The sequence below is a fragment of the Geospiza fortis genome, unplaced genomic scaffold (assembly GCF_000277835.1).
Source record: "Geospiza fortis unplaced genomic scaffold, GeoFor_1.0 scaffold182, whole genome shotgun sequence".
Classification (NCBI taxonomy): domain Eukaryota; kingdom Metazoa; phylum Chordata; class Aves; order Passeriformes; family Thraupidae; genus Geospiza; species Geospiza fortis.
Window position 1 is genome coordinate 3070873 of NW_005054367.1, and position 27003 is coordinate 3097875.

Consider the following 27003-nt stretch of genomic DNA (forward strand, 5'->3'; position numbering starts at 1 on the left):
AACAGTTATATCCTACAAATTGTATCTCTGTGGTGTGGACTGTTTATCCAATTCCCAATACATATTTTTTTCCCCCAGATAAATGATCCAACATCTCTAAAAACCCAATTTGCTGCCTCATCACTTAAAATGAGAAAAGAAGTGAAAAACATAAGGAGCCCTCTTCCTTTTGGTGTTTTTCTGAAGAAGAATGGGAAATGAAGGAAACATGTCCTGCCTCAAAATCTAACACAGTTACAAAATAAACTGAAACACTGAATCCACCAACTGGGAAATTTCATTGTCTTTGACACATCAGGTTATTCTCTCTACAGCTACTGCCCATTCCCTGACAAGCATTTATGCAGAACAGGATCTTACACAATAGAGAATCCTAAATAATAAAGACAAATGCCCAGAAATGACAGGCAGGAACAGTGACATCACAGAATTTTCAGTATTAAGAACAATATTTGCAGCCAGAGATGTTTATAAGCTTAAAGTATTTCTACTTGGGACTGTCCTCCATTTTACTGAATGCCTTCTAGGCAGTGTTTCAAACATCTGGATTCCTCATTAGTGCAGCTGGTTGGTGGCAACCTGGGCAGTGAAACCTCTAGAAAATAATGTAGTTGTCAGATGCCGCCATTGGAAAGCAGGTGCACACAGCTGGGAGGGGACAGGGATAAAAAAAAAATATATATTTCAAGTTTCTGAAAGCCATGAGAATGGAAAAGCCCTTGTGTGACCGTGTTTGCAGGGGTCTGAGGCTGCGGGAAGAGATGAGGATCTGACTCCATGTTTCAGAAGGTTTGATTTATTATTTTATGATATCTATTATATTAAAACCATACTAAAAGAATAGAAGAAAGGATTGCATTAGAAGGCTAGCTAAGAATAGAAAAAGCAAGAATGAATAACAAAGGCTTGTGGCTTGGACAGAGAGTCCGAGCCAGCTGACTGTGATTGGCCACTAATTAGAAACAACCACATGAGACCAATCACAGATGCACCTGTTGCATTCCACAGCAGCAGATAATCATTGTTTACATTTTGTTCCTGAGCCCTCTCAGCTTCTCAGGAGAAAAAATCCTAAGGAAAGCATTTTTCAGAAATATCATGGCTACACCCTTGCTCTTAGAGGCCGGTAAATCGTGGCATGAATCTGAGTATGCAACTGGAATCTGGAGGGAAATCCTGGATTAGATCTAAAGCAGAAGGAGGAACACAGATGCAAGACTCAAGTCAGAGACACAAAAGAATGGGCCAAGTAGTTTTTACATCACTGAGGAGGTCAAGCTGTACAGAGTACTCAGACTGCACAGAGAAATCTGCATTCTCTCTGAGAACAGACTGGAGTGGCAGCAGCTGGAAAAAGGAAATCCTCACTCAAAAATAGAAACCAACAAGAACAGAACAGTTCAGCTGTGAGGGACCTGCAGTGATCACCTGGTCCAAGTGCCTGACACTGCAGGGAGGGACAAAAGCTGAAAAAACATTTCATTCAGGGCACTGCCCAAGTGCCCCTTGAGCACTGACAGCCTTGGGGCACTGCCCACCTCTCTGGGAAGGCTGCTCAGTGTTCAGCCACCTCCTGGCAAAGAAATGCTTCCTAAAGCCCCATCTGAACCCCTGCAGGGTGGCTCTGGACCATTCCCTCATGTCCTGACACTGGATCCCATGGAGAAGAGCTCAGCACCTCATTCTCCATTTCTGCTCCTCAGGAAGCCCCAGGAGCAATGAGCCCATCCCTTTGATCCCCCCCTCTGGGCCAGATCTTATTTTGGGTAACATTTGGGAGCAATAAAAGCCTGTGTGCAATAGCACTACTAAGGATACTTAAACAAAAATAGTAATAAAAAACATTATGTGCAGGTTGAATTGGATCTCTTTCATTCAGTTTGTTAATTACAGCCAAAGGAACAAAAGAAAACTGTCATATTAACAAATTAATTTGCAAACTTGCTTACTACATGTATTACAGACATACTACAAACTTACTACATATATTACATATACTACAAACTTGCAAATATGCTTACTACATATAAAATATTTGATAGAATTTAAGAGATATACTTACTATTACATCAAATTTGGAATAAATATCTACAACTTTTCCTAAAAAGAAAAGAAAAACGAAAGTTAACAAAAAGAAAAACGAAAGTTAAAGTGCTTAAAACACTTTATCAGTTTTCTTGCTTCCTGCTTTCATCTGTTAGAATTACAAGAAAGAAATGACACGCCAAGAAGGAAAGACTCAAATACCCCCAAAAACCAAACAACCTATCAAAAAATAAAATTCTTCCAAGCCCATCAACCTTCACTTTGCATAAGTATTTCTTTATATTTCTTCCCCTTTTAAATGATTTTAATTTTAAATTAAACACTTAATATTTAATAATTAAATTATATTTAATTATTTAAATTGCCTTTTAATTTTTTTTTTTACTTTTTCTTGTGTTTTCCCCTTCTTCCCAGCACCAGTCCAGAGCTCAGCAGCATTTCCCTCCCCACTTTTGCACCCACCTGACTCATCCACCACAGGCAACGCCGATATCCTTCGCTCTACAAATATATTCAAGGCTTTAATGATAGGAGTGTCTGGATGTATGAAGGCAATGTTGTGATAAGTTCCTATTCCAAGTTCATCCAGATTCTTCTTCATAAAGGCAGGCTTTGGCATCTCTGACATCTAGGGGAGTCAGAAGGAATGGATTTACATTCACCCATCCACCTGCAGACTCCAAGTGATGGTTACAGGTCACTGCAGTTTCCTGATACCAGATTAATACAAAACCCAAACAACCCAAGGGGTTTCTGTTCAAAGCAGAAATTAAGAAATTAAATAACTGTTCAAAGCTCTAAATTAAGACAATAGAACTAGGACTTCTGCTCCATTTTTGTTGTACTAACACATCACTAAAGCTGGAGATCCTAAGCTATGTCATTCCCACTAAAACTGCAGAGAGAAGATAGAAAACATTAATGTGAATATTTATTTTGAACTCTTGTTGCTTTGTTTGGCCCCCTGTTCATTGCTGTGACTAACATTACTACAGAGTAATGACAATCTCATCTCTGGGAGACAATTCATTTTCTTTTCATGTAAACAAACTCCTGAACCTGAGGAGATGTTCCAGAAACAACAGCAAATTACACCAACAGACAAGTCCTTGGTGTTCAGGTTTCTTTAAAGGAGTAAAACAAAGTAAAGGTAAAGTATAGGCCTTATATCAAGCTTTAATTTCCCTGTTACCAATAAAAGATACACAAAGACACAATGAATTTGGAAATTCATTATGAAATTTCTGCACTAAGGCTTTAATTACTTAATTATATCAGATGTCTACTGTGGGGAACAAATCAGTTAATACAGCATAGCTTTAAATACTTACAAAAAGCTGGAGGAACTTGAGGATTCTTTTATGGGTAAGTATATAAAGTGCATTTCCACTGACTGGATCTATAACTGGCAATCTGTGGATTTTGTTTTTGATCAACGAATATACAGCATCAAAAAGGCTGAGGAGAAAAACATTTTGTTTTTTTAATGAATTCTAGCAAACAGCAAGTAAAGCCAAATGATACATATGCACACATTTATAAACCCACATGAAGTCTATGTGGTAATTATTTGCATTATCTTTATGCTATAAAAAACAGAAGTTGAGGGATTTCAAATTAACTTTTGCAGCTTTTTGCCTTGCAACACATGAACAACTATATATGCTCATGGAAATCTAAATCCATTAAGAAAATGTCATGGAAAGTTCATTTTGTGGTATAAAGTATAGAAAAAAGAATTTCTTCACAAGTGTAAATTGTTTTTCCAGCAAGTGCTGTGCTGGCAGTATCCCTGCACTCAGAATGGGTCTGTTAATAGACAAACTGTGAAAAATGGAGTTCCTGCACCTAATGAATCCCAATCCCAAATTTCTGTAACATTTTCTACAAAGGGCATTTTTATGGCTACATGCATATATGCGAATAACCCCAAACAATTACCTAATAATTTCACTGAATTACCACTGGAGATTGGCAAAAAAATATCCTTAGGAGAACTAAAACATTCCCATGCACTGCAGACTAGGGTTGAGCAACACTCCAACCTGTGCAAGTCTGCTCTTCTTGCAAGTGACACTTTTATTTTTTCCCTTGGTGTATTAAGACCATGATAAAGCAGCTGACCAACAACTGCAATACATTAGCAAGTAAAAAAGTTTGTAAAGCTCTGATAAACACCTACTTGTTGAAGCAGGCTCCTTCCCATAGACAAGCTGTGTGTTCTGAGTCCAACACAGGGATGGAATTTAATGTACACAGAGCCAGGATTCTCCCACTGCTGCAGACCCCACTCCTGAGTGAGTGTTTAACAATTCCCAAGTGCTGCAGTCTGACAACCCAAGCCCATCTCTGGATCAGCTCTGAAGCTGACTTGCTGGAACCTTTTATAAAAGTTTTACTGCATCTTCTTTATGGCAAAGCTGCTTGTGCTGCACTCTGACTGAAAACAATTATGGCCATTTTGTTGTCTTAACAATATTATTTGCAACCTGCCACCATTCAAAATATATCCCTCATGACTGAATTAAATTACTTATTCATAACTAAATGGTAATTCCACTGAGGATACTGCATATCATTACTCCAATGTAATCACTGGAGCTCCCTTCACCAGGGCACAAACAATCCTGGTCCACAAACTGAAAGCAAAACCCAGAATTTCACCCTCCAGTTCAGCAATTCAGTAGTGCTCAAGATTTAAGAGATCAACTAAATCTCCCTCTCAAGTTATTTAGTAAATAAGGCATAATGACAGTTCAAAAACTATTTCTTTCAACTTCCATCAAGAAGAAAAGGACAGTCATTTATATTGCAAGAAACAGAGCCTTACACTAGAGCAGAACAAACCACAGAGATACTGTATTTCCTTCAGTTAAGGAAAGTTACTTCTCTTAAAAAGGACTTTAAGTTTCTGTGACTGCTGAGAACAAGACAGCTGAAGGGCTCTAAGTGTTTTGATTTTCATGAAATAAAGATGACCTGAAGGGTCATCCTATTGGCTGGTTTGCATTCTAATTTTGACCCATGTCTAGCTCATTTACCAGAACAGTTATGCTGATAAACCACAAAAATTCAATTTAAAATTCCCTTCTTAGGATAATCAAAAGTCCTCACTCACAATAAAAAAAAGCTCTCACCCCTTCTTGATTATATTAAAAGACAATCTTTCTTTATTGTACTGTAGTTTACGAAACAAATTGTTTCTTCTTACATATAAAGAGGCCTTAAATTCAGAGTTGAGACAGAGTTAGTGTATTTCAAGTTAAGCAGAGTGAACAGTGAAATCCTACCTTGCATCTGGGGAGATGTTCACTAAAGGTTTAAAAGTCTCTTGTAAATAAAGCTCTGTGGTTAGAAAATTAATAGACTGTTACCACTTCAAACGAAAACATCAGCTTTTTTATGAAAGCATCTCATGAATTCATTCATACAAAATTAAGTGGCAGACAGCAATTTACAGTTAGTTATTCTACCATTTATGCACAGTGCTCTATATTGACATTAAAAAGACATCAAATTTAAAAGCAGGGGTAAGCTTGATACCAGCAGAGGTCACTGCAATTACAACAAATAATCCTTTACTCCTGCTGGTTCTGTGAGTGTGTGTTGCACACAGATACCTCCATGGATCACTCCATGGGACACACACTGCTTGGTACATGGAGCTGCCTCCCTGCATTCAGCACCTCTGGGCACACCCAGAATTTTGCATGAATTTCTGCTGCAGGGTGCAGCTCACTCAGGCACAGTTCTGTTCATTCCCACTCCACGTGTGCCTCACTCCACTGGCTTCTTTCCTTTCTTAAAGAGCCATGAACGAGGGGCAAAGTGTTACACAGTCCAGACCACCAGTCCATAGCTGTTCCAGGTAGAAAAATAAGGAATAGGAGCCAATAAAGCTTTTACTATTTCTGTTCTCATTAAAAAATATATGGAGAGAAGTCTATTATGAATTCAAAATCCACTATACTGAAAAACATCAGAACCTAGTAAATTATCAACCAAGTAGTAAATATTCTTACCCCTCCAGGTTTCTATCTTGTGCTCCTCCAATTCATAAATCTGAACCTACAATGAGTAGATGGAAGTTCAACTTGAAGTAATTTCGTTTTAAATCTATCATTAACATTGTAAACATCTGAATAATTTTATTTCACTGCTGAAAATCTAACAGAGTAAGAACAGTCCAACACAACACTTCTTGAAACAAGGAAAAAGGGTATAAACCTGCCCCTAATGCAGAGTATAATTCTGGATTTGTCATTTCAGGTCAGGAAAGCCTTTTACTGGTCCAGGTCTGAAGTCCAGGTATTTTCTGGACTCAGAGACATCACCTCAGTCATTTTTACCATCTTCAAACAACCACCCAGGGTAAACCCTTGGGGGATTCCTCACACACCCACACCAGTAAAAAGCTTACACTGATCACCTGACTTCTTAATGCCATCAGACTAAAGTTACCTGATCATTAACAAGTAAGAGCATTTCTTTTAGGGAGAAACTACCTGGATGTTCCTCATCACTCAGTGGTGGACAGTATCTAGCACATGAGCAGCAATGTGCTTCATACTGTATGCCCTGATGCTTTCAGGAAGAGTGATTAAAATGCTTTAAGAATGATATTTTCTGCATAATTTCACCTACTAAAACTAGAGAATTCCCTGATGTAACATTAATTTATTTCTTTTTCTTACAGAAAGCTGCATCAGTCACTTAAGTCAGATATTGTTCCTCCTCAGCTTTTATTTCCTGCTGCCAGTTTAAGCAGAAGCTACGAACAGGACCTCAGACAATGTAAATGAGTGAGAACTCATTAGGAAAATCTCATGGAAAAATCAGTAATATTGATGCAGAGGGTCATTACAACACAGAAACAATTTTAAAGAAGTTACCAGTGTGCAAGCACTTTTCATTTGTTCCTCTCCCCACTCCTGGTCAATCCCCAGGGAGAAAAATAGAATTCTTTAACATGAAGAAAGGACAGTGCACCACACTACTGGCATCTGATGAGAATTTCACTATTAATTTTAAAAAGTAACATGAGCTTTGAGAAGCCAAATACATCAGCTGTCTGCTCCATCCAACTGTTCTTGATTTTTTAGCTAGTAAAACACAGTACATATGTTTTAATTGGTGGGGGGGAATTGTGATTTGACAGGAGCAAGAAAGGGATGTAAATGTTTGTATAAACATGCAAGCTAGAGAATTTCATCAACTGACTGCCAATGGGAATTTCAAATTACAGTTAATTGAAGTCAACAGATCTCAACTGATTGTGCAATTCAGCCATGTAAGTAAAATATTTGCATATATTTAACTAGTTTAACTTGTTTATTCTATACCATCACTCCAAGAACAGTAATTTTTTACAGCATCCAAGCCTCTGTAAGTTACCATGCAAAGACTTAAATGATAATGATAATCATCATAAACCTTTCAGTTTGGTGTATCAGTCTTTGTACTGTATATCAAATGATCAAATTATAGCTTAACATCATACTTACCATAGGAGATTTATAGTATCTATGCAGTATGTTAATGAAATCTGTAATTGTTAACATTCCTGTAACAAGTGACACATTAAAAAAAGGTCTTTAGATATATATACTTAACATCTAGAACTTTCAGCTATTTTCTCAATTTATATTCACAATATATAATATGTTAAATGCATATAAAATACTACTGGTATTGGACTATTTAACAGTGGGATTTCAAAACCATGTCTATTCACTTTCACACTGACACAGTGCTTCAGAATAAAACCACATTTGAAGTAATATTCAATATTATAACCCATGTGCTTCTCCTCAATTTCAATCTGACTCAAAAAACCCCTCGAATTCAGACCATATCCACCCCCAAGAGCATGGAAAGAAAAGAGGGGGTTCAGAACATCTTTCCAAGCTGGAGAACTATTCTTGTCTTTCATTTTCTTTTTGAATAAGACACATTCTCATTATGTACTTGCCAAGTCAGGCAGACTCCTAGACTCAAATGAAGAAACAGTATAATACATTTTTCTTGACTACTACTTATTACAGAACTTCATTCAATCATTTCCATGGTAATCTTTAATGCCTGTATGGAAATGTGACTTTTCAAAAGAAAAAAATACCACATCCATTGTATAGATATATATATTTTAAGCACCAACACCAAGCTATGTAATATAATATTGATGATTAGTTTAGTTACCTGAAAATATTAATCTTTTTTGAGCTTTCAAGTTCTAGATTTGAGAAGATGCAATTGCTCCACTGTTTACTACTCTTACATCTAAACTGAAGAAACTAAGAAATGGGGAAGGGAAAAATTAATCTGGAGGTCAACTTTAAATCAGTAGAGCTTAGTTACAGACAGAACATGAAATTAAATCAAATGAAAATAAAAAAACACAGCACTCCTATGGTGTATTGCAAGACTGCTCCTCCCCACTTGAATTTAAAGTATTTTAACAAATGCTTTATTAAGTATCTACCATTCATTTCCAGGAATCCTCAATGTTCCAGGTCACAAGAAATACATATTTGTCACTGCCACTGTGACCCATTTTCTAACTAAAAGAGATCTAGTTTTGGAAGATTATTGTTGCGGTTGTGTAATTAATAATTATTGTGTAATTAATGACATGATTTTTAAAAAGCAGTACACAGATCTAATGTTTTTCACCCAACAGAGATGAGACATCTCTGTAGCTCCAGTTCTGGTTTTAGAGATGCTCACTGCACTCACTGAGCAGAGACACCCTCCTACTGCACTTATATCAGGATACTGGGATATTAAATTATTCTCTTTATAGTTCCTCTTTTCAAATTTTCCTTTCTGTGACCATTGTGTTTATTCTTAAATACATAGTGAAGTGCAAAAATTAGAGACTGAATTTTAGAAGGTTGGGACCTAAAAGAAGTATCATGATTTTCTCAAGGTACAGCAATGCTGTGAAAGCTGGCACCACTTCACTCCTCACAAGGAGGGAAAAGAAACTCTCTTTGCCAATATTTCTCTAGGATGTTATGTGATGGCCAGGCTCAGATCACCTTCTGGAACAATAAAGCACCTTGGAAATTCAAGTAATCCTGAAAAATGTCAGAATTACTTACCTACAAAACTCTGTTTTTTACTCTCCCACAGTGGAGCTGCTCTCACACCGTTTGCCACCAAGGCAAAAAAGGCTTTCTTTACCTGAAAAAAAACCCCAAAACCAAAATAAATTTCAAATTTTTGCCTTGATTTAGCATACCAACAGAAGAAGGTTTCCCCTTTCACCAGGAAAAAACCCAAAAGCACTATAACAGGTAGCTGGCATTCAAAACAGAAGAGAAACCACAACGCCAAACAAAAACCCTTCAACCTTTACCTTTTAAAATGGTTAAAAAGCTAGAAAAAGCTTAGCAAAACTAGATCTGTTTTTCTTTTATTGTGTGAATATTCTAAATTAAAGCTTCTGATACATCCATAAACTAGAGAGGGCCTTCAATTTAACACATGGAGACTGTGCTATGTTCTAGTCAATGGTTACTATAGCAAGTTGTTAAAAATACGAGATTGAAGCAACAGCAGTGCCATGCCCCCTACAGCTTTTAGACACCTGATTTAGACAAATTTAAAAGAGTTTGATTATTCTAAATATGACTGAAAGTTAAAAGAATTACTTCGACTGTTTTGCTGCTAAAGAAATCAACCAAGTACTTCAATTTTTTAATGAATGAATCCTCCCCAGAACCAGAGGTTACAAGGTCATGGTGTCATTCTGGAAAGAAACACTTCCCTGTGAATTCTGGTTCCCTGAAAATGAAGGACTCAGGCACTGATACATCCCAAAATCCTGATCTGGTGATGTGCTGGAGTATGACATCCTTCCTGTCCTGCCCACACCCCCAAACAGTCTTCCTATGGAAAACACAATAGAGAAGTGATGGTTTTGCCCAAATCCTGACCTGGCACAAAACCAATCTTCATTTCTGTATCCATGAAATTTGTCCTTGGTCCAAACAACACAGAATTGCAATTGCTGGATGACTGCAATCTGAACAGATCATGATTTCACATCAGTATCTGAAAGGTCTACTTTAAATCAGGTGCCAAGGGGATCCTCTCTACATCAGATTAACAGGAATAAAAGGGCTTCACAGTCATGGAATCAGCATCCAATAAAGCAGTGGCAAGGAAGGATGTAGGCAGTGATCTGTATTTCTTGCTACATCTATGCAGCCTGACTGCTTCCTCCCTGAGCATGAGAAGCAAATCCACCCTCCAGACATCAGCAGATGGCAGATCTCAAAGCTGCCTCCTGACTTTGGAGATCCCATCTCACCAATGAACAGGAATAACCATCAGCCATCATCCCATAACTGCACTGAAACTGAAGAAGCCACATGGGGAAAAACAACAACAAAACCCCAGGGCCACAAGTAAGACTAAATCCACAGGATTTATCTAGAAAATGGTTAAACAGAAAGGTGCCAGAGGTGTTCAGCCACCCTGCTGAAACAAGGAGGAGTCAGCCTAAACAAATATTACCAAATCCACCACAGGAGCATCCTAACTCGTGAGGAAGATTGAAACCACAAAGAAACCCTCCTGGCAAGACACATGAACTGTTCCCACACAACAGCACCACACTTTGAGTTAATGCAGCAAAAGCAGGGAGCTATTTGGGGAGGAGATACAAGACAGATGTGAGCTCACACAGACCAGCTCCACCTTGGGGCAAAAGTTCTAACAATTCTTCATCATAAAAATGGGAAAGGACCTCACACTGCCTGAAATATCCTGAGCCATCACACAAGGTCAGTCACTGTCAGCTCATGTCCTCAGTCTTTCACAAGAGAAAAAGATGTTCAAGGCTGGATCAGAGCCAGAAGGGAACAGCTAACCTGTTGAGGCCAGGGAGAAATAGCTTTCTCCCAGATAGCAATCATGCAACACAACTCCTCCAGCAAGTTCACAAACCCTGTAATTGATAACCTGGAAGAGAAGCATGCCTCTGGCAGAAAATGTGTGGAAAACCAACTACAGCACTTCAGGCAATCTCCAAATTCCTGCTACTACTTCTTTCCCAGACACAGTAACAGCAAAGAACACCAGCCAGCACCAGGCTCAGATGGGTGAGACAGCAAGGTTGATATTTCAGATTCAGAAAAGACAGTTCAAGAGAGAAGAGTTCCAAAGATACACTACTCAAGATGCTGAGCTTGTAGACAATCCAGAAGGAAAAGAAAGGATTCTTCAAAGCATAAGTTCCTGCCCTGACCCGGCTGTTTGATTTACTTGCAAGTTATTTGCCTCCAAGAATCACAAGCATCTTCAGTTAGGTGCCCAATCTTGTCTAGCTTTAAAAGACACGTTTTGGAAAATCTGAACAGATAAAATCTGCTGAACAGATACAGCTACTAAGACAGCTCAGAATTAAATCCTTCATAAAAGACAAAGATTTTCGCTTAAGCACTAGAATATTAAACATTTGATGTAATAAATCACTGAAATTTAGTAAAGAAATACTTAAACTCAACTCCCTGGGCTGTCCTCCTAGACCACAGCTCAAGTGACACTGCTGTTGTTGCCTTCAGCTGTATTGTAGGAAGTGTTACAAGGTCACCTTTTAAATAATGTAATAATGCCATCAAGTTCTTAATGCCTTGTCTCTTGTCTCTTATTTAAGTAAGGTAATTACAAAGCAAAAACCATCTTCATTCTTATTTGCTAAAACTGCTTGCTAGTGCAAACAGATACTCATCCTGCAGTTTCTGTGGTTGACCAATTTCAGCTGCCCAAAGTACTGCTTGGTGGCCAGCCAAGCACAGGGCTGTGGAGCTGGGCTTCTGTCCAGCACTTTTAGATGTTTCAGTGATGTTCATGCAGAAAATACCCACAAGGACCTTGCTTTCTGATGATACATAGTTAGCAGCCTTTGAAGATCTCCACCATGTCCCATCTCTGGACCTCCAACAGCGTTGTTGATTCTCGAGCCCACAGTGCTGGACTGGCCTGACCTTCACAAACCCATTGTTCAGCAGCCTGAGCCCATGGGTTGTTGCTGTTCAACACCATGTGCAAACACTCTTTAAACAAAGCACTTTTGTTCTCATTAACCATGTCCTAACACACACAAAATGAGACACTAAAAATGGGATTTATCCTCCCAAATTTAGTGGTTGTTCTGACATTTACCCTGACCTTGCACATTCACCCTGACTTCACAGTCAGCTGGGGCAGGACACACCAGCCCTCCACAGGGATTAAGCTGCATCCCACAGATGCCATCTCCCCCCCACTAAGATGTCTAGACATTACAATTAGAAGAGCAATCCTACTTTATGTGACTGTCTTCTCCAAGAATCTGCCCTTTAAGTAGAAGAATCACATTTCAGCAAAAACACAGCAATTAAATCCTAGATATATCACAGATCACCTCAACAATAGCTGCTGTTCCACTACACTGAGCACAAGAGGAACAAGCTTTTCCTACTACAGGAACTCATTACACTGTGGATATGCTGAATAAAAGAACTAATTTAGGTTAGACACAGCCTCTGGAGGTCACTGTTCCTGCACACCATTCAAACATTTCCACTGCAAGCCTGAAGGAGGACAAAGCCTCTTCCAATACAACAGTCATTACCAAGAAAGCAAGAGACCCAGACATAATAGTCCTGTTTACCAGGTAGAATGTTTGGAAAACCTTGTCCCTTACAGTCAGTGAGCTCCTAAAATAGCTGGATTACTGGGCAGTGAAACCAGGAACAGGGCTAGAAGATTGCACCAGACTGCAGAATAAATTTTTCCTCACTGCTGGGAAACACTGCAAGGGACACTCCTCCTTCCCAGATACCAGGGATTTTACAAGCCCTTGCAGAAATGCTCTCCCCAGTAAACATCTGGGAATGAAAGAGCCCATCTGAAAGGAAAACTGAGGATGAGCTCGTTTCCAAAAATTCAGTTGTTGTACAACACTCACGTTTGTTTTACCTAAGACCGTGTTGTGGAAACTGTAACTATGTCCATAAGTAACCAGTGGCTTCAGACTTGTCTTCCAGGACTGCCCCATAAGGCAAGGAGAGTGACTGCTGCTGTCGAAATATTTGACTTCATTTGCCTTGCAACAAGATTCCTGTCCTTGACAAATGGTTGTGAGAAAAGAGCTGTCACAGTTCCTGGTGCTAAAGGGTCAGAGCTGAGCAGAGAATCCTACTGAGCTGAAAAACACAACTCAGCACCACTGCCTTGTGACAAAATTCACTGAAAAGGCTCAAAGGTGGCAGAAGTAAGAAACAAAGCTATGGAACACCTTCAGATATGCCAGCACCAAGCCAGAGGATGATGCAAATCATTGTTCAGTAGCATGGACAGCATTCAAAGACCTGCCAGAACTTCTGTGGAGTGGCTGCCATCAAAAGGCAGGATGATAAATGTTTCTGTGTTTCACTGGATAAGCCAGCACCAGCCACTTGCCTGGAAAGCCCCTAAGTAACCCCAGGAAATGTCTATTTTATCAGATCACAACAGAAAGGAAGAAGCTCCCTCTTGCAATCTCTGGCACAAAGCTCCCATAAAAGCAGTACCAGACCCAGCTGATCCCTGACATTTTTATCATCTCTGATTCCTGATGGATGGATGCTCTAAGTGATGTAGAACATTCATCATTTTCACTGGGTAACTTGACAAATTCCCAGCTTATTTTTATTCCCAACTATTTGTAAGGAGTACAAAACTAGAGAGGACAAATACCTCCAAAAATACACATGCAGACCAGAGTATCAAACCCAAATCTTTCAGGCAGCCCCTGAGAAACAACCACCCCTCCTAGCACAACAAAGTACAAAGTTTGACATATAGTTGAAAGGAATTTACAAGAGGAAGGCATCCAGTCTTAGCAGACTTGGTAAGAGTAGCTGAAGAACTAAAGGAGAAGGCTGGATTTCTACACCAACACACTCACATTTTAAGTACCAAAGCATGGAGAGGCTTCTCCTTGCAAAGGGGGAAAAGTTTTATAATTTCAAAGTAAAACAGCATTATCTCTATCTCCACAACATGAGCAATGTGGCAAAGTCAGTTCAGACACAGACTTTGTTCTCACTGTTAAGAACGTGAAGGTGGAAGAAAAAGTTACTCTGAGAATTCCTTCTTAAGAGGCCAAACACTCTCATTTCAATACTTCTTACCAGGCAGGAAGACACACAGGTCTCTGTTGTAACAGGAAAATCATCAGGGCTCTGCTGCAACCTTTGCACAGCATAAAACCTGAGCAACCCACACTTTATTCCCTTGGTTCAAGAGTGTGTATGAGCCAAGACTCCAGAATGAGGCAACAGTTTCTAGCCAAACATAAACAGGACTGTGCTTCTTTAAGTAGCATGGCAAGCTCTCAGGCTGCCCAAATCTTAGCAAGTCTCCAAGAGAGGAAAAAGAAAAAACTTCTGCAGGTAAAGCTGATGGTCCTGCTCCTTAAGACAGGTGTGTAACACATCTCCCCAGCTGCTCCCTCACATCACCAGGATTTCAGGCAGTGCTTCCTCTGCACGAGGCTGCCACGTGAACAAAGCCCATGAAATATTCTTTGGGAACACGTTATGAACATATTACTAAATTGAAAATACAACTTTGCCACAGAGCTCTTTGGACAGCCTCCTTCTTCCTTGCTGTTGGCATCACCTTTAAAGGACTTTTTCATATGAGCTAAGTTGGAATACGCCTGCAATCATCCCCAGATCCCACAATTACCATCCTGATAATACAACAGCAGTACAAGCTAAATATTCTCCAATTCCATCATGCACTTTCACTTTGAAGCAATTCACATTGGGAAGCATATTTAACTTGCAATTCCTTTTTTTCCCCCCTTCAAATAAAGTTGTGATGCCCAATCCAGACATCTTTCCAAGTCACAGAGAACTACAGTCCTGTAAAGGAGTTACTTTGAAAAGTTAAAAATCTCTCTTCTGGGGCATTTATATAATTCAGTGTTTTTACAAACTGATTTGCCTGGGGAGACTAAACCAGTATGAAAAACACAACCAACCATCTCAGCATTGTGACTGCTGCATTCAAATTCATTTTCCAATTATTTTTTCTTTGGTCTATGAATTTGTTAGGAGCATTTCCTCCTCACAGGACTATGGTGTCAAACAAAGAGGCTACTTAAGGACAATAAAGACTTTCATCAAGGGACGAGCACTCCTGGACCATATCAAGTAGAATTTCCTCCTTTACCCTGCCAAGTAGATTGGAGAAACACTGGACAAACCTGTTATTAACTGGGCAGCTACACTTGCTTCAACATCTGAAAAACCCCAACCAATAAACATTCACAATCAGGTCCTCTAGCTCAGGTTGAATTTTGGAAACCTTGTACGAAACCTGATCAAAATTCATTTATCTTCTGCAGGTGATGGAAAGGGAGCACTCCTGGGTAGATCATGCATTTCTTATCACCATAGATGAGTAAATTTAAGATGTGATGGTTTAATACCCTTCAGGGCCAAGCCAAACCCCAGAAGTAAAAGGTAGAGTGTTATCCTCAGGTTTAAACTAAGCACATATTCTAGATTTCTCCCCTGGGAGCAGGTGCCATATCCACGTGCAGAATTCCTCCCTGCACCACATGCCCATGGAAAGGTCCCAGTCCAGCCAAAGGCACCAAACCAAGTCCTGCACTGATGCTCTGTGTCAGTGTGTCCAAACTGGAGCTTTCTGCTGCCAGATTTCACACCACAATGGGCCAAAGAGGGAATATCAGGTAAATGTGGCAGGTAGAGCCAGTGGGATCAGCTGCATGGGGAAGGGCACAGAAATTCCTTCACAGATTAAGATCTTACCCAAAAAGTGGTGATGGGGCAGAGAAGGCAGGAAGAATGATACCAAACACAAACACCTCACCTACACCCTGTATAGAAACTTCTGTAAGTGACACCATCATTCCCACAAAGAAGCACTTCCTATTGATTTTGAGAGCTGCAGGAATTAAACTCCTATGCTTGTATACCAGCAATAGGAGAAGCTCTGAAAAAACACAAGTCTTCCCATATTATGCTACTGATTCCAGCCTGATCTCAATGAAGGAAGCTTTTATGTGGCTGCTCCACTGCCTCAGCCCACATGCTGGTTAGAAGCTAAATTAGATGATTCTCTTACAGTTCTGTGGGCAGGGTAAGCAAGGAGGGGTATTCACACTGCTCAGAAATGCAGACAGCAGCAGCTTCATCAGGGAGAAACCTCAAGGCCAGCTAAGGAACAGACAGGCAGTCCCTTTGTAGAGCTGGGTGACAGCAGAGCCAGAGTTGGCTGTGTGGCTCTGGGAGCAAACCATACTGGAGCATTATTCCTGGAAGCCTGATTTATCTCATTACTGTGGAGAGAGGCAACACCCCAGTCAAGAATGGCCTGGAGAGAATCAGAATAATAAATCCATTTACTGAATAGAGTCAGCCCAAGGAAGAGAAATATAAATCCTCTTCCATTCTTCTAGCGTTGAATCCATTGCATGCTCTGTAGAAGTTACAAGGTATTCTTACTGCCAGCTTGTCAAATCACTAAGAAGTTTCCAGAAGATTGTTTAAAATATATTTTTTTCGTTATGTGGTAGAAAATCATTAGAGCTCCTTACTAGAGTGACAGGTTCTGACAAAAGCCTGCACTGGTGATAACAACATCTGGTCCATTAGCAACTTAGGTAATTTCATTAAACAGACAGGTTAAATAATTTAACCGAGTCACGCAAAGATCTCTTCTGCATACAGAAGGAAATCAAAGGAAAGAGTCTTTAGGATTCTGAAAGCTTATTCTGATGACTGTTTCCACATAAACATGATTTTTATTAGTTTATGAAGAAGTGCTGGACAAATGCTTTAGAAACAGTTTCAAGGTCATGGCGAGCAAAAGCTACGTATGTTTTATTATTAAATGCCAAATTTACTTGTAACAGGTAAGAACATAATTTAGTCGAAGATTAGATAGAGCTTTTGAGCCAAAGAGAGCTTATGCAAACTCCACAAGACACAGCCACTACATTTGCTAGCAGATCATTCCTGGGACTGCAGATTGCTGCTTGATACAAAGCAGGGAATCCCCATCCAACACTCACCTTCTACACCCCTCTGCAAGGGTTAATTGCTCTGTGCTAGAAAACAAGCTAATCCTTCTCATCTTTGTGTAGTCTGGGCAAAGCCACAACAAATTAATACATTTCTTTCAAGGTCAGACAAAAATCTGGCCTTAAGAAAGCTTTTGGAGTTAAGCTTCAGAGATTGCTATAAGCTAGGTAAGAGGCATTTCCTTAAAAAATGCTAATACAGTTCAGGATGGGGTGGGGAGGGAATGTATTGGCCTCCAAAAAAACCAGATGCATGCAGCAACAAGGAAAAACTGAAATCACATTAGCTGATGTTAGACAAAGTAACCTGGCAGACACAATGTCAACAAAGTGTTATATTTCATTCATCTTTTAGTTAATACAGGGATTGTTTTGTTTACCATCAAAGGAAAAGATCAGATTGCTGTGTCACTGTATGTACCTGACACAGGTCAAAACCAACAAAAAGAGAGGAAAGGCAGCCCTGAGTATCCCCCCAGATCATCTACACACCAAATGACAGGGCTCACATGCTGTGCTGAAGACACAAGCTGGTGACCAATAAATCTGAATTCAGCCCAGTGATTTCCTGAAGTTTATCATAAAAACAATCCAGAACCATTTATATTTAGCATAATTAGAATGAAAAATAACAATCTTAGAGCAGCCCTTCAAGGGCAACCTCCCTAACCCCTCCTAGGGGCTGTGAAGGGTTTATCCTCCTGTTTACATCTCAGGAGACGTGTAAAAGATGAGAAAGTCTATCCACTCTGAGCTGTACACTGTTGCAACTTGCCCAATTCCCCCATCATCCACAGAGTCAAATTTCCAGACTTCACAGGAAAGCTCATAACATCTAATTGTCTCCTGACTCCCTTCCTGGTCAGATCAGACTTGATGAAGTTGCTTTCATGTGTGCCAAGCAAAGACAGTATCTTCCCTGGGAAAAGCCAAAGGCAGCAGCTTGTCACAAACAAGGAGCACTCGTGGGTCACAGGCAGGGAAAGGCACAGCCACGAAGCTCAATATTATTCCATAAATATTTATGAGGAGCAAATAAGTATTAATAAACTGAAAAGGTGAAAGAACAGTCCACTGTCAGCCTAAATCAAGAAAACTGTGCCAGCAAGCATTTTCCCAGGCAACATCTGCCACTTCCAGGGCTCAGATGGGCCAGGCACCTCTCCAGGCAGGCAGAGCAGATCCTGGTTTGGGGAAGCTCCAGGTGAAACCTCACTGAGGCCAGCTGAGCTGTGCTAGCTGGCCTCAGGCAGGTGAACAGAGCAGGGCTCAGCACACTGCATTTATTCAGTGATAGCCAGCAGAGGTGTGTAGCCAAATTCCTCTTCACAGAGAAAAGCAAGGCACAATTCTTCTCAAGAATATTTCTGGGTTTCACATTCTCTGAACACCAAAGAAAGAAAACACAATTCTTTTTTGGAATGGAAAGAAAACACAATTTCTTTCAGAAATGAAAACACAGTATCATTTGCTGTGCCTGTGTTTGTGCAAAAATAGAATGCAATATAGAGATTGTTTACCCAAAGTCATGGCATTTTGTTTCCTTGGCCTATCAGGGCCAGGAGTGTGTGTGTCAGGACTGTCAGGTGACAGTCACAAAATTCAGTACAGTTGTGCACAGAGTTAAGTACTTAACAGATTCAGTTTTAGATGTATAGAATAATATAATATAGTATATTATAATAGCAATAATATAGTATAATAAAGTAATTAATTAGCCTTCTGATATCAATGGAGTTCTCTTCATCACTCCTCTGTTGTCAGGGCCTTGCAGCATTGCCATGGAGGTGCAGGAGCCACAGCCCAGCTGTGACAGCCACGTGCAGGTGACAGAGGACACCCAGCACCCTGTGCTCTGCACACTGCAGCACACAGAGCTGAGCCAGCCCTGGGAGCTGCTGGAACCAAGCTCCCCACACCTTCTGACTGACACACAACAGGGCTGAAGAGGCTCTCAGCCCTTTCCTGCTCTTCATTTGCTGCTATTTCTGCTATTAAAGCTTTCCTTCTATTTCCAGTGTAAGGGCACCTCACCATCCCCTCTCTTAGGGCTAAAACAAGATTCCCTTTGAAACTTCACACTAATTCCCTCACAGACACTGAGACTAAATATTTACTTTTATGAATCAGCGTTGCTTCATTGGTATGACTGGTGCCCTGTTATATAAGGGTAACATCTCCAATTTTCCCACAACTAACAACAGGTTTAGAATACTTTCCAAAGTATCTCAGGAATCATTTTCCAGGGTGGGAACATGTGATGTGTGCTGTGATTGCTGACCAGCAGAGGGAGATGGGACACTGTTCCCAAACAAAAATCCAAAAATCTGGAATCTTTCAAAGGATGCCATGAGAACACAACCCAGATCCATGTTTTTTCTTCCTCCACTGATGATTACTAACTTGTATGAAGGGAGGCAAGAAGTGAGCTCCTAAATTGTGCGTTTTAATTCTAATATTAATAAAAACCTGAATTCAAATCACTGGAGAACTTTTTCAAGGCATCAAGTTTTTTTTTTTTTTTGGTGGGTGTTTTGTGTTTGTTTTTATGTTAGGTGAAACGCTGATGTGGGTAGGAAAGAAACCGAGCCAGGAAAGACAAATATTCATTTGAGAGGATTCATGGACACTGAATGTTTCAGAGCTGTGTTTTCAAAGTACAAACTGTTACTAAGTCCTGAGGTACTGGACAATAAGTAATTTTTAATAAGTAATTAAAAATTAAAATGCAAGGAACAGTTTAGAAATTTTATTTGACTACTCTTATTGAATTAATTCTCCACCATGTACTTATTCTGCCATCTTAGACAAATAAAAAAATGCTGTTCTATTTTCAAATTCCATACATGTTTGTGCACCAGCCACACCAATCAAACTGAATGACCATAATGTGCTTTGAAAACACTGATAGTGGCACACGAACACAGGGTGCCAGGTAAAGAACTAAACAGAAATACTGAACAGAAGTATTTAAAAGATCTCCTAACAGTGTAGGCTTGGGAAGCATTCAGATCTCCCTTTTTAGTGTTTTCTTAAATAGTTCTGCAAAACCTGCTAAGTTGGAAGATAGTGCCCATGTTGGAAGAGGACTCCTGCTTTACAGTATTAATTTAATACTGTAAAGTATTAAAAGTAAACTTTAATTTATAAAGTTTATAACTTTATAAATTAAAAGTAATGCAAGTGGATTAAATGTAATAATGCAAAGTCCAAAAAATGCAGTTTAGAGGGGGAAAAAAGCTCCTCACCAGCAATACAAACTCAAGATTTGGTCCATATTTATTGTATACTAGAGTCTGAACGAACAACTCCAGACTTCCCTTCCACCACCACTGCTCTCAAACACGTGGAGAAGCAGACTGAGGATGAGACTCCATGATCAGACTTTGTTCTCCTCTAGCTGTAATCCATGACAATCATCAGGGATGCCAAATAAGACAGGGATTTCGGTGAAGTGCTGGTGGGAGGTTTCCCATCACCATTAAGTTACCTGTTCTCCTTTATGGTGAAAACTCCCAGGGCTCACTCACTGACAGTTTCCCCAGGGGTTACCTCACACTGGCTCACCCCCTGGAGAGGAAACTCTCACTTCTTGACATTAACAGCATTTTCTCAGCACAGCTCCAGCAATGAAAACTGGTACCTGGCATGATGTCTTTAATCAAGAGATCTGCAGACTCCAAAAGGAATCAGTGGCCTGCCCCAATGGGCAGAAGATTAAGTGGTAAATGGAATAAAGAACAATCATCTCTCCAACTGCAGCAGTGACCCAGGGGAGCACTGACAGTGCAGGTTGTGGGTCATGCCCACTGCAGATACCAACTCCCAGCATAGTGTGGGGAAAAAATATCTTCTGGAATGAAAAGGAGCCACACAGTCTTTGAGAAGAGCTGAAAGAGTGCCAGTGAACCCCATCATCCTAAATCTACTTTTTCAGGTTAAAGAGGTCTAAATTTTTTACTCAAGAGCTGACAGTCATCCTCTCTTCCAGGCAGAAGAAAGGAAACACTGCAGAACTTTCCCCTCTCTAAGATGGTGAAAAAGTCAATGTCGATTTTCCACCTTTCAGATCACAGCCCTCAATCCAGCACTATATACAATTATCTGATACACAAGATGGTTCTGTGAATGTTTTGGGACTGAGTATCTGCTACATAGCTGCCTCTGACTGTGGAAAGCTGAGGTCTGAATAGTACATTCCAGACCAAAATTACTAAATGGGCTTAGTTAAGTCAGAATTTGAGCATCTTTACAAGGAAAAACACACTGAAACAGCAAGAAACCAAAGCAAGCAAAAAAAAACCCAAAAAACCAATTGCAAAATCCAGGAAACAAAGAAAGCCACAGCTTTCTACCACACTGCAGAACAGATTAGTCTGTTTCTATAGCAGGCAGCTAATGCCTTCTTTTGGCAAACACACTCTTCAGACAGAGCCAAGAGTCTAGCAGATGATTTACTGATTAAATGCAAAATGAGAAGCTGAAAACAAAAATTTTCTGGAGAATGTAATAATTTGCATAATTAAGCCATCCATTTGAGTCCTAAACTGTCTTATCAGTATAGCAGGAACAGCCTCACAGCACCTGGGTACTCCTTAGCTGTTGCACAAGGATCTTACACCAAATGCCTTTATGAAGATTCAGGTAACCATGAAGAAGCCAATATAGATTTGGGCTCATCTGAAATTTTTGGTTTTAGATAAAGGTTTTAACTGCAAACCAGGTTACATCCCCTCCTTCTGTTCTGCTAGGATGTCTTCCCCCAACTCCTCCTCCAGCACAACATGAAAGACACAGTTGAAACAATATAATTTTGTACAGTCAAAGCACAGCACGATGGCAGTACTTCTCTTCAACAGATCAAATTTCATTTAACACTCAGGAAACACTCATTAAAAAAATAAAAATGAACTGCAAGCAAAGGCAGACTGAAAGGAGAATACTCACTTGTAGCGTAGTGTCGAAAACAACAAGCTTAGAGCTTGTTGGAACAATGTCATAACACTTGTGTGACCTCATGAATCGCACATAAATGTCACTTTCCGATTCTTCAAGTGCTGCAAGTAAAAACATTGTGTTGTTTTATTTAAGTAACCTTAAAAAAAGAGTAGTTAAAAAAAAAAACATGCCAAATCAACTGAACACCATTGTGCAGAAGGACAACCCTAAAGCGAAACTCAAATTCACACCTTGAGATCTGGACAGACAGTCACAGGTTTGCACTTTGCATTTCAGACTCATCTTTCCTTTCAGATTAAATACAACAAAATGCATTGTTCTTCTTTGATGAGAAGGGACCTCTATGTTGAAAAGTTACACTCTCAAAAAATATAATTTTTTTCCCCTAACAGCAACTTAGCAGGACATGCATCTCAACACTATTATATAGAGAGGAAGACAGTTTGAAACTTGGGCTTGACTAACTCAAGCTCCTAAATTAGTATTCTTGAATCTTTACCACTACCTGTTTCACTTTTCACATAGCAATTTTCTATTTTCTAAAGAGGCAGCAGGCAAGTTGTGTAATCAGTTCCATTCTCTTCAGGCTACACAGAGCATCACAGCTCCAACACTTTGTTTATAAAACCAGGATCCACGTGGCTGGAATGGTTCTAGTGCTGCATGTCTGTAGCAAGGACATGCAATCCCATCCATATTACCTTAAATTTCCTTTGCATTTGTTCAGATGCATGTGCATACAACCCCTAGATTTGCTAAGATACATTAACCTTTTCCTTTTTTTGGGCAGTTTGGCTCTCTGTTCTTTCCAGCAGGTACCTAGAACTTGGTCAAGGATAATTCCTCCATTAGAGATTTGCCCTTTAGGCCCTGTAATAATTCCACAGAAACTTGGACACATATTACACTTTTGAAAAGCACAATAAAAAAGACAACAAGTTAAAAAAAAAAACCTTTAAATACCTACTGACCATTAAAGAGCTTCATAGTAGGGAGTTAAAAACTCAAAATCCTGATTTGCTAGATTTGCTCAAAATCAGTTAACTTGCTCTGGATAAATTGTCATTTCCACCAAATGGCTCAGCACAGCCTTTTTAGTCCAAATTTACAGAAGCAAAGCTGGATTTCCCCTACAAGTGGCTGCTCCAGGATCCAGCAGTTTCTACACACTGAGAAAGTAATTAATTTCCTACTCCCATTACTCTTAAAATAAATAAATAAATAATCGATAAGTCTGGTCTTTAGAAAGTTATGGTTGCTTCTACAATCCTAAGTGCAGTCCCAAGAACCCTTATTTACTTCAATCTCGAGTTTCTAAACAATTAAGATACTAAAGATAAAGATAAAGATACTAAGATTTCTAAACAATTAAGATACAGACAGAAACAAGCATAGGAACACCTCAAATTCCACCAGAACAGTGGAATCACCATCCTTGGACATGTTCAAAAATTGTGTGGATGTGGCACTTGGGGACATGGGATGGTGAACATGGTGTTAACACTTGGACTTAATGATCTTAAAAAGTTTTTTCCAACCTAAATGATTCAGTGATTCTATAAACCACAAAACAACCAGCTGAAAAAAATGAACCCTCTCAGAGCACATCATGGCTCCACAGAGTCCTGCCAACTCCCTAACAATTTTTAAATGCATCAGGATAAGCACAATAACTGTGAGCCAGAACAATTCCATCAGGGGAGGCTGCTCATGGCAGCCACAGCCAGGAACTCCTACCAGCACAGTGAAGGTGTGCCCATAAACCCTCCTCTCACTTACCACACATTCCCACCCTCCAAACACAGCTTCAACTGGACCTCAAAATCCCCACCCAGGTGCAAAGGAATGGTTAAATGTTACCTCACCTTGTGCTGTCTTCCAGCTCAGGGGAGACACCACAAAGTGACAGCTTCCCTTTAATTTTAACTGGAAAGTTACAATTAAAAATATTCAGAAGCATGAGATAGCCATCTGTGAGCACTGTTAACACCCCTGTAAATAGCTAGGAAACTCTAGCAGGATCTGGACAAGGATCAAATTGTCCAGCTGGAACTGAGGCTTATTTCTACAAAAGATCCTTATACCATAAGTAAGTACAATGCACCACTTTATTAGTTACTAACTGAACATGCAAAACATCAGCAACACTGATTTAACTTCAAGTGCCTGTTGGAAAGGATATTTAAGACCTCCTAACACCTTCAGCTACCTGGGAATACTCAGCAGCTGCCACAGCCCAATTCTTTGTACAGATACTGTGCATTATGTATATATTATGTACATACACAGCTGTTCAATGGAGAAAAAGGTTTCCCAAACCTAAGGCTCAGCACATTTCAGGGATGCACCCACACCCTGCACAGGGCATAATCCTCTTTACAGTTTCTCTCCCCTTCCACTGCTTTGGGTTTTATCCAAGTACTGCTGCAAATATAACTGATCAAATTAGAACACCCTCATCTCCATGGGGATATTTCTACTTTGTTACCTGCTTAGTCTCTTGTTCCAGTCTTATTTGGTGGCCTCCAGGAGGATTTGGGGGCCTTGACAGGGTTTGGTAGCCTCAAGGAGGGTTTGGTGGCCCCCAGGAGGTTTTGCTGACTGCCAGGAGGGTTTGGTGGCCCTGGCAGTGTTTGGTGGCCCTGGCAAGATTTAAAAGCCAAACCCTGCCAGGGCCATCAAAACCTCCTGGCTGCTACCAAACTTCTCCAGGGCCACCAAACCCTTGTGGGGCCACTTCTAACCTCCTGGGGGACACCAAACACTGCCAGGGCCACCAAACCCTCTTGGGGGCCACCAAACCCTCCTGGGGGCCACTTCTAACATCCTGGGAGACACCAAACCCTTTTGGGGGCCACCAAACTCTGCCAGGGGCAACAAAACCCTTCTGGATGCAACCAGACCCTCCTGGGGGCTACCAAACTCTTCTAGGGCCAACAAACCCTGCCAGGGCCACAAAAAAATGCCATGGCCACCAAATATATTTTGATGGGGGCTACCAAATGTATCTTCCCTGCCCATTCATTCTGAAGCCTCTGCAGCACCTGCCAAGCAGTGTTTCCTTTGGAAGGACATGGACAGATCCCTGCTGGCCTGACTTACAACCTCCTCAGTCTCTGCACATCATCTCTGATCTGCACCTGAGATCATCTGCCCAGCATGCAGGAGATGTGAGCACAGAACTGCCTCCAGCCAAAGCTCAGCTCTCCACAGCTCATCCTCTGCAAATCAGCTGCCTCACAGAGCAGATTCCCAGCAGGAGGCACCTGAATCTAGAGCAGGATCAGGGAAAAGAATCCACTAATAAGGAGCTGAATGTGTATTTCTGTGGGGGTGCACACTCATGCAAGCTGACCTCCTGAAGATTCATCTGGAACTTATTTTGCAAGTAGACATTGCCCACGTGCACAGCTCTCCACGAGGTGAAGGCAAAAATATCCAAATTCCCAGCGCTGTTTTTTGTGATTTTTTAATAGAAAAGAAAGAGAAGTCACCTGAAAGGTTACAAATAAACCCTGTCAGACAGTTTAACACCTGAAGCTGAGCACCTTGTCATATAGGCTTTTACAGGGTAAATTCTCTGCATTGGCATTTTATTTGCTCCTACTGTAAGAGACCCTTTAAAGAGTGGAAAATCAATCTATTTGTATTTTTGCCACTCTGCTCCTCAGTCTTATTCACCAAAATGATTTTTACTTTCTCCCTTTCTCCTACCCTTCACTACAAAATGAGACATGCTTTTGGCTTTTATTTCAGCCAGTAGATGTTATTTACAAGAGCATCATAGCTCTGTGTTTTTTTTTTTTTTTGGACAGATTAATTATTCATCAATACTGACTCAGATTGCAGTGAGACTCAGTACAAAGCATAATTCTCTATTCAAGAGCTCTAAGGTAGAACTACCATCTGAACACTCATGAATGACACAGAAACTTCTGCAGCATTGCTGAAGCCATTTCCTCAGAGATCTACTGAACAGATCCTTCAGTTCCACTCATGCCTTTGCCTGGGTGATTTCCTCTAAGAAATGCAGGATGATTTCCTGCAGGGTGATTTCCTCTCAGAATTTAAAGTCCTTCAAAAGTAGAAAAAAAAGAGGAAAAATAAACAAACAAACAAAGAAGTGCCCGCAGATGGAGACTAGGAATATAATGTCAACACTCATGGAAAAGCTTCCAAATACTGCAACATAAAAACCTAAAGTTCCTCAGAAGTGTCTATTGCAAGCCATAGGCTGCATTTCTAGGCTGTGTTCTTACTGGGATGGCCCAACAAGATCCTGGACCTAAACTGCTTCCTGATCTCAACAATGTAACTTCAGGACGTCTCCTACTGTATTTAATGTTTCGGCTGTGTTATGCTCCTGGTATCCAGTCATATTTCAAGTTCACTTGTTGGTTCCAGGAGCATTTGAAAGAAATAGTTTCACTGAGGCTGGGTTCTCTCACCTTCTTGAAAGTGTTAATTCCACCACAGCCATGCCACAGCAGCTCTCCAAAACCCTGTCCTCATGGTTAGATTGAGGGTTGGGACCTCTGGCAACTCTCAATCATTTGAAGAACTCAAACTTAAGAACCTAAACCTTGTTACTAACCTAAACAACTGTTAGTATAACTGACTTCTCAAAGTTTCATATGAAATTATTGGCCAAATTTTAAAGGCTCTTTAAAAAGGAAAAACAGCAGAGAGCAGTATGTAAAATATACACTCAGCTAACTGCCTAGGCTGGTGAACAGCTTGCAGGAAGACAGAAACCACAAATATACACAGTAATTGCACCATTCTGCCTGATTTTTTAATAAGAATTAGTATGGAAACCATGCAACTTAAAAAGCTTAAGAATTCTCTTAGAGCAGCAGGAGCTGAGCTAAGCACTCCCAGCTCTACTTTTCACCTTGACTACT

At 40.2% G+C, this 27003-nt stretch overlaps 1 protein-coding gene across 1 annotated transcript in view; it reads right to left on the minus strand.

Annotated features, from left to right (window-relative positions):
- The window catches only part of PRKAG2 (protein kinase AMP-activated non-catalytic subunit gamma 2), a 215840-nt gene that overhangs the window by 7601 nt on the left and 181236 nt on the right, over nucleotides 1-27003 (minus strand). Inside the window, exons 7-15 of the mRNA XM_005424346.2 lie at nucleotides 23389-23413; nucleotides 22088-22197; nucleotides 9150-9231; nucleotides 7551-7609; nucleotides 6069-6114; nucleotides 5337-5391; nucleotides 3378-3504; nucleotides 2509-2674; nucleotides 2063-2100 (exon numbers count right to left, since the gene is read on the minus strand). Of these exons, the coding sequence (XP_005424403.1) occupies nucleotides 2063-2100; nucleotides 2509-2674; nucleotides 3378-3504; nucleotides 5337-5391; nucleotides 6069-6114; nucleotides 7551-7609; nucleotides 9150-9231; nucleotides 22088-22197; nucleotides 23389-23413 (708 nt within the window). The remainder of the gene's footprint in view (nucleotides 1-2062; nucleotides 2101-2508; nucleotides 2675-3377; nucleotides 3505-5336; nucleotides 5392-6068; nucleotides 6115-7550; nucleotides 7610-9149; nucleotides 9232-22087; nucleotides 22198-23388; nucleotides 23414-27003) is intronic.